At 29.6% G+C, this 9,375-nt stretch overlaps 2 protein-coding genes across 4 annotated transcripts in view; one reads left to right on the plus strand and one right to left on the minus strand.

Annotated features, from left to right (window-relative positions):
- Window positions 1-9,375, plus strand: part of LOC119834596 — a 111,946-nt gene that overhangs the window by 58,305 nt on the left and 44,266 nt on the right. The window lies entirely within an intron of this gene.
- On the minus strand, window positions 4,758-9,369 carry LOC119834597 (WW domain-containing oxidoreductase-like). The gene is made up of 7 exons (XM_038358995.1): window positions 9,122-9,369; window positions 8,788-9,025; window positions 8,312-8,580; window positions 7,267-7,446; window positions 6,978-7,092; window positions 6,194-6,334; window positions 4,758-5,837 (listed from the first exon to the last, which is right to left on the minus strand). The coding sequence occupies exons 1-7, from the start codon at window positions 9,211-9,213 to the stop codon at window positions 5,616-5,618; spliced, it is 1,257 nt and encodes a 418-aa protein (XP_038214923.1). The 5' UTR covers window positions 9,214-9,369; the 3' UTR covers window positions 4,758-5,615.

Below are 9,375 nucleotides of genomic sequence, written 5' to 3' on the forward strand. Positions count from 1 at the left end.
TACTTAAGTGCTTAGTTCCACAAAAATGTATCAATTGTAAAGATTATAAATTTGTATTAATATTTTATTTGAGTTAATCCCAAGGCGCTAAATAAATATGACCTTCCCAGCTCGCTTCAACCATGTAAAATTCAATGTAGCATGATTAATTCAAACAGTAGGTAAATATCGCATCAAAGACTGATTCTGTAGTTACGAAACATCATGTTACTTATATAGAAATAAACGATCTCACGCAAGTGCCACCCTGCTCCTGGTACCCTATTACCAATAATTTTGCCTTGAACATGCAACCTTCGAGACTTGTAAGAAAATGTATAGGGCATAGAATATATGGATACAATCCGCCCGCGGCTTCGCTCGCGTAGTCAATGGAGAAAACTATCTCTGCATCATTGAATTACCTCCAAATCGGTTTCGGTTTAGTGTAGGAGAGGCTGGCGGACAGGCAGACTGACAAACCGAATTACTCTCGTATTTATAATTCGTGTGTGTCTAAATCATCACTTAATGTGAATTAACTGTCCATACTACAAATTTTCAAGGTTGCAGGATGGAGTACACATTAAGTACCTATAATAATACAAAAACCATAACCACGTTATAATAATTAAAATTTCGATTGAATATTTCACTATGGGCTATGTTATATACATTTTGTATATTGCAACTTCTGTACAAAGCGTAACACAACCAGTTTCAAACAACAATCAATGCAAATGAAGTCGTGGATAAAATACACTCTCGATTCCCAATTCCAAGTCGGCACTAGCATTGTCTAACAGCTAATTTGTTGTATTTTACGTAACAGGCAAGTTTAGTCCGACAACAATGAACAAATTTGTATTTGGAGCTATACATAAGTTTCTTATTTCGAGCTTTGTAGAAACGTGAGAGTAAAAAAAAAACAATTAATACATGATAGAGTGATTATTTCGCACAAATTAAATTGTGTCAGATGCCTGCCCCACATCGCATTGTTTACGTGAGACCGAGACACTTATTGTTCATTGGAGTGAACTGTTGATAAAATAGAAAATGGGGAACAATGGATGTTATTTTTTAATTTCCCGCGTTCGAACGCGGAATCGCACTAGATTTTGCACTCTAATCGCTAAATTCAATTACGTGGATTAGGGAAAATAAGTTTTTCTTTCAGTCGAAGCGCAAGCCGATTTCAAACATTATTGTATCTTTTTATAAACCCATAAGGGGGGCTCGTAGCATACTAATAAATTTAAAAAAACTAGAAAAGTAATACATATTATTTACTGATGGAATATATATATACATATATATATATATATATATATATATATGATATTCACTCAATATATAACAATGTAATCATTTTAAATACCTAGTTATAACATAAGCAAAGTTGTAAGAACTACAAATATTTTTTGCCAAAACATACTTTTTTTTGTGGGCTAGAAAACCGATTTTCAATATTGAGCTGATACAGCTTGGAAGTTATAAATTACTAGTACAAGCAACAAATTCTACATGGAGACTAGGGTAGATAGGTTTTGAAAAATTTAAATACATGTAAAATTAAAACAATTGGAAAAAAAAGAGAATATAACAAAAATGAGAGGACATTTAATTTACAGTTAATCTCAGTAGGAATAATCTCATCAAATTTGGTATTTTTTTTTCCAAGTTTGTGAAGTCCATTTTTTGGTCTTATAACCTTCACCCTCTCGAACTTGCTGATCTCAGAACTATTGGAAAGTATAATAATAAATATTTTTCCTATAATTTTGTAACATAGAGAATGTTACAAAATTCTTTCCTTTTCCAGTTGGTTTCTTTCTGCATACTGCAATTTCTTATGTTTCACAAGCACATGCAAGTCAGTGAAATTGAAATTGATATATGTGTTGTGGGTAATTGGAAACAATTTTCAATAAACTTTTAAGTATGTTAAAAAGCTTTACTTTTTCTAATGATAATATGTTTTTTACTAAATATTTATGAAAATTTATTAGATTAAAAATTGTTCTAACAATTTGCAATTACAGAAAAAAATATTAGGATGTTTTTCGAAACAAAACACCTGTTCACAATTATCCTCATTGCCCCTATATACAAAAACATTTAATTTGATGTAATAACATTATTGGGTGATAAACAGATGGCTGCAGAATAAACTTATTTGGGATTGTATAATCTTAATATTATATTTTAACATAATGTGATTCTTTGTTTTTAATAACTATGTGATAACTTATTTTAATACAAATTTTAACATTGTGTCAAGGGGTTAATTGCATAGAATCACAGGAAATGTAGCTATTTCATTTGAAAAAATTTTTACCCAAACTTTCTTTGTAAAATTAAATAAGTTTACGGCATTAAGCACTAAAGTAAAACCATGGGAAATAAATTATTGAACATTTTTGTATAGCAACATTACTTTTCAAAGTTTTATTTTAATTCTACAATTATATAGTGGGAATGGTATTTTACATGTTTAAATAGTATTTCCATTTTTTGAAACTGAATAGCTATATAACTAGAAGAAAATATTCTCTATGCAATATCAAAGGAAAAATATAATTGTTTTGACTATTTACTTCAAAAATGACAAACATACCTAACATAGTACACCAAAACTATATTTAGTTCTTGGTTTCAACGGGAATAGCATAAAAAAATTATGTTACGTATTAATTAATGTGTTTCAAATTACAGAAATGAGTATTAAAGCTATGTATTCTAACAATCAAATACTTTTCCTTTATTAATAATAACAATGGTTAAGTAAATAATTTACAAATTAACAAGTATAAAACCACTTGGTTCAAGATATGTAGTTTTCAATACATGTAAATTACTTAAAACCATGTTGTAGGTGACACAGATATGTTGGTAGGAAAGAAATAGGACTATGTGAAAGTCTTTTCCTTGATTGCATTATGAACCTTAATTATTTTATGTGTTTATCTGTATTTCCAATATGTACAATAATTTGTACATTTATGAAAAGGAGAGCAATGTTATTTAGACATTTACAACTTTTGAAACAAGACTAAAACTACATAAGTATAAAATAATAAATCAAAATCAGTTAAACCTTAGTCTGACCATGTATTAATGTATTCAGAATAACTTACCACATTATAATTGAAGGCTGCGGCGCCTGGGGTGAAGTATTCTCTGTTGATCTTGTCACTCATTTTATTATTATAATAACCACGATTGGTTCAAATCACTAAATTTTATCATTGTGTACATTTTGAGAAATCCACATAGGTACAACAGAATGAAATTTTACACAGTTGACACTAGACCCCAAGGAGCGTCCGAAGTAACATCATATTTTGTTTACTAGATATCTTTGAAACGGATCGTATCTTTTTGCTTTTTCTTAAATTTGATTTGGAATAATAAATAATGTTTTAGTTTTATAGCAATTAATTACGATAGCTGTAAGATGTACTTTTTGTCAGATACATATATTTTTTTAGAAACGATCTGTCAAAGAGATTTTTAAGATAAAAAAAAATCGCTTTTGACATCCCACCTTGACACAGAATTTACAAGTTGCCATACTTTTAATAGTATAGTTTGAATTTATGTGATAGATATACAATAAAAATGTCTATCAATAAATCAACTTTTACAAAAATGAAATAGGAATTCTAGTAGCAACTATTTATAAGTAATTCCTTTTGTGTTTTCTTTTATATTTGCTCTTTTTCATGATAGTTAAGGATTGGATTTGAAAAAATTCTAGACTTTTGGAAATAAAGCCTGTCGTTACTATAGTCACAGATTATAAAATAGTAACAACTACCATAGTTACTGCAGTACCTAATTTATTTTCTAAAGACTAGTAGTATACTTAATAGAAAATACTACAATTTTCATTATTTATTTATATCATTGTGGTTCAACCATGGTAGTATATTATTTTATTAGCAAAAGGGACTCGTTGCACAATAAACTACTCAGAACTTTCGACTGGTTGAATCAATTTTTATGATCCTTTTAATATTTGAAAGCTGATGCTTATCGTGCAGTCGTGTATCGTTCCGACTTTAGTTTTTTTTTTTTTTGTAAAAATAGCTATTTATACTATAATATACTATCAATTCAGTAAGCGCTTGTAGTCGCGGATAATCAGAGGCCGATGTATTATTTTCTTTACCATAACAATACATAATTTACTTCAGAATTTTTGTAATTAGGCCTTTTGATTATGTTCCATCATATTTACAATTTAACTTTTTAATGGGGCATCATTAAAAATAATAATTTATATTAAGCATAATTTTAATTCTTATCCCTAACCCATTTAAATAAAGCAGGCAGCGCATAGACAATTCCTCTACGAATGTTCATGCGAGCTGAACTGAACCACCATCTCAGTTTGAATCTATACATTCTCGTATCATAGCGTTTGTAATAAATCCCTTCGAAAAAACTTAAGTGATTTTTATACATTATATATTTCGGGCTAACTATTCTAGCACAACGACGTTTGCTAGGTCAGCTAGTATTATATGAATATAGAGTTCTATCTATGGCTAGTAATATTAATTAATATAATATCCTAGCTACTTATATTATTAATGCGAAAGTTTCTGAGGATAACACCACTGAAAGGATAAAAAAAAACATTAAATAGCAAAAATTGCCCATTCCATTATTATTTATATGCATCAGTAATTTTTAACAAAATATTCAATTAATTTGTGTGGCAGGTTAAAGAATTGTAAAATATTTGTAGATAGAATAAAAAATCAGTAACAAAGTAAATCATATTTAAAAAATATATATATTTATCTGCACAAGCCATGGATATAATGTCTATGCAATAATAAATACAATTATGGTATGGTTAATGTATGTATATAAATTACTATAGTGTATAGCTAATGTGAAAAGCAATTGTGACTCTTGTATATCAGACCATCATTCGTTGTATCCTTTATAGATTTATTTCTATGTGGGAGTTGATCACGTTTCGGTAGGAATTGAGCCGGCTCACTCTGGGGAAGTTACCACATTCCCACAGGAAAAAGGCTGCGAAATAGTAGTATGCGAATGCTACTGTGTTTCGTTAGATGAGTGGGGGCCCGGAAGCCGTTTTCTTACGATCCCAAAAATTTATCCCTCATCTACAATAGCTATCCTAATTTAAAAAAAAAACATTAAGGTTTTCTGTTTGTTTAAACTAACTGTTAAGTTTTCTTTTGGGTCATTAAAAATTAATAATATTGTATTACAGTACATTCCATATTGGCCATATTCTCACAATGTATAAGTACTGTGTAATACAGTATGTCAAAACATTTAAATATATATAAATCCCTATGTGAGAATTACATGGAAGCCAGATAAGAGATCGACACGTTGTAAACCGCGACACAAATATTTTATTTTTCTATAACACTAAACACACACCTTATGGTGTACATTTAGAAATTACAAGATTCCACTATCAAACAGTGTAGCGAGTGTGGTCACTAAATATTGTGTTATTAAAATATGTTGTGCTAATTATAATGTTGACACAATTTCAAACCGTTTTCTTGAACTAAGAACACCAGCATATACAAAAATAAAATATATTCCCCTCCCACCATATTATATATTGATACATTTTACGATTTAGTACAAAATTTATCCAAATATTTTTTTATGTCATCAGATCCCATACGAGCCTTTATCATTTGTAGAGATAAAGAGAATACTTCGTTTGAAATTTCTTTATCGCGGGCTAGAGCGGACTCTTCGCAATAGAAGCAGTTGTTGAAGTACAGGCCTGTAACGCCATCCAATTCAGAAGCAGTAGCTACATATACTGTGGTGGCAGCGGCTTGTTGCTGGAAAATACCAATAATTCCTTTACTATTAATGTTTATTTTTGTTATTAGATGAAGTCTAATGTATGCAATAAAAATAAAAGAGATAACAGGCTTTTATTGCAAGTACAAAATCTACTAATCTATAAAATACACAATTATTCACTTCTTTCCTCATCATGTGCCCATATATATCTCCACTGGACACAGGCCACTTACATAATCAAAAAATTACAAATATTTTTATACTAGCTACTCGGTCTGACTCTGCTCCAGTGAGTTTAAATATTTTTGAATAGATGCATGCTTGTGTTATAAGTGGTGTAACTAATACTAATAACACTTTCTTATATTATGTAAGAATAAAAAAAACTTACCAAAGATTTTGTGAATGGACGAACTAAATAAAACAGAACACCATACAACCACCAGCTTTTGGATATATTAGTGTACACCATGTTCCCAGGGTGAAGGGAGTTCACACATATTCCTTTATTTTTCCATTCTTCACTTAATATCTGTAACACATCATTGGAAATTTTATTGCACTATTTTATTTGGTAACAGGTATTTAGTAATGTAATAGATAAAAAATCTATAACTTCAATCATACATTATCTTACTTATATCATAACATGAAAGTTTTTGAGGGTGGATGGATGTACAATGCCACCAAGCCATCTTTTATTTGTAGTTATGTATGTAGGATGCTCTTTCAAGCAAAAACCACTGATCAAATTTTGATGATACTCAGCAATGATGTAAAAAACCAGACCAATCTAAAACTAATCGATAAAAATTTTGCCTTTTTTCTATCAAACAAATATATAGTCCAAACACCAACATATGTGTGAACATTATTCAGAACATACTTCTATTATTTCATTAAATTTATCTGAATACTGTATGGTCGCCCCAGCTCCGCCCAGATATCAAAATTGCTGTTTTATTCCAAGGGAGCATTTAATCAGGATAAGAAGTATCCTATCACCCAAGTCAGGTCATACCCTGTCTATATTCCAATTCCACACAATCAGTTCAGTAATTTCAGTGTTATTTACAGATAAACATACAAACAAACAAACTTTCACATTTATAATATTAGTGTGATTAAAAATCTTAATCACTGCTTCACCATATATATTAAATTGGGGTACTTACTTTCGCAGTTATAACATTGTACAATTTGGAATTATTATATGCCAACATTGAACTAAACCAATCCTTTGGACATGAGAGATCCTGGTTTACAAATACATTTTTTAATTTTGCCATCCTGAAATAAACAGATAATTGTGATTTATTTACCGACTCTATTATGTACTATAGATACTTGACAGACTCTAGTCTGCTTATGGTAATTTGATGGTAAGATTTACGTTCTTAGTAAGAATAATGTCAAATTAATATGGCAGTATATTAAATTCAACACACTTAATAAAAAACCTACCTGTGAGATTCTGATGATACAAAAATTACTCTTGATCCGCGCTTCAGTAAGGGCTCAAGTAATAAAGCTAAGTATAGATGACTCAAATGGTTTACTTGCAGAGTTTTGTCTATTTTATCAACAGTTTCTTCATACGCATCACCAAAAATACCAGCATTTAATATCAACATATCCAAATGACTGTAAGAAAATATTTCTTAGTTAGTTATATTACAATACTAGTTGTCTATCCCTGCTTCGCCTATAGTATTTATATAGCCAGTATTACTTAGGGATTGTGTACAATAGTGTGCTGTGTAGCTAACTGTGCAGGGGTTAGCTGGGCATGCATATTGTATTTAAATAACTTATTATAAACTTCTGTGTAGGATCAACCAGTGCTTATGAAATTGGCGGCTTGTTATATGTATTCTATACTATGACAGTTTTTATAATTGCTCTAGTAGTTACAATAGCATGTTAAAACAAATAAACTCTTCAGTTTTATACAATAAGTATAGACAATTCAAACTTAAATCATGAACAAAGTTATCAAAGATTTCAAACAAGTATAAATGTGAATCTAGAATATGTTACATTTCAACATTTTATTTAAGTTATGTTTAATCTGTTTTATCTATTTTTATAATGTATTGAATATAAGACACTATTGTGTACAGGAAACTATTATTTATCATTATTATGCTTTATCCTTGACATAAAGGTTATATTGGCATGAACAAGCATAATATTGTGTAACAACTTGAATACTACAATTATTTCTACTTAACAATTAAGTATTTAAAATATGTTTTTATTGTTTAGAACAATATTCAGAATAAATAATAAGCAACTTTTTGCTTAGTTTCTTTTGTCACTATTGTTCCTTTTTGTTTGTACTAGTACATAATGTGTATTTGAGGTATTGATTTATAAGAAGATGAGATTTTTATAAAATATAGAAGGAATACTGGCTTTGAATTCAATACTAATGATGAACACAATTACTATTAAACTTACCTATCGTTGAGCATTAACCAAATATTGTACTTCAAACTTAACTTACTCTGAAAATATAGCTTTCACAGAGGAGGCACACTTCTTAACACTTTGCAGTGAAGCTAGATCTATCTCTATTGCTTTTAAATTGTCCTCGGAAGCATTGGTTTCTTCAACAATTTGTTTGATTGCTTTTTGTGTTGCATCTATATTTCTATTGGCAAATAATATATTGCAGCCATGTCTAGCTAGGGATTTTGCTGTTTCGTAACCAATACCACTGTTGCAACCAGTTATTAATGCATATTTCCCTGACAAGTCTATTCCATGTAATACCTGTGACATTGTAAATATAAATATCAATTGTATTTACGACAAAAACTATAAGAGCAAATTGGAAATTCTTATAGGTTCTGAGTGCTATTTTACGATCTATATTTATATCACTAAGAAATTAATGCATAATATTAAGATCTTTCAGCCCAGATAGGGAAGTAGGATGCATTTTAAAATTATTTGAGTACTATTGTTAGTTATTTCTACCTGAAAAGCTGTTGAAGAACCATCAAATCTTTGCCGAAAATCATTTGTATATTTCTTTTCTTCTTTGGCAAAAGCTAATCTTGGGTCTACATAGGTCTTGTTTCCAGTTTCAACTTGTACATACAATGTTTTGCCATTTTCATCAACAGTTTTGGACCAACCAAAGGGTAGATCTTTAGAAATCACTTTTTTTCTTCCAGTTCGAGGATGTGTCCATTGTATTTTGGTATTGTATGTACTAGAACAATTTAGAAAGAAAAAAATTATGTCTTCAAAAAATAAAAAAAACACATAATATGAGAATGTATATAAGTTAATTAAACTTAGATATTACTTTACAAAATAAACATTTCCATCTTCAGTTGATTTCTCTTCCCATCCTGGTGGCAACTCATCTTCACTATCGGAATCCATAACATGATGCATAATGTACACAACTAGCTGTAGCTAATTGTTTACTGAAGACGCAGTTAGTAACTTGTTTCTTATATTACTCAAGTTATACTACTTGAGTTTTTGTGTCGCACAACTTTTAAGTACAAAATTGGTACAATAACTACATCAATTTATTAATAAGTTCTTATAACT

The sequence above is a fragment of the Zerene cesonia genome, chromosome 19, assembly GCF_012273895.1.
Source record: "Zerene cesonia ecotype Mississippi chromosome 19, Zerene_cesonia_1.1, whole genome shotgun sequence".
NCBI lineage: Eukaryota > Metazoa > Arthropoda > Insecta > Lepidoptera > Pieridae > Zerene > Zerene cesonia.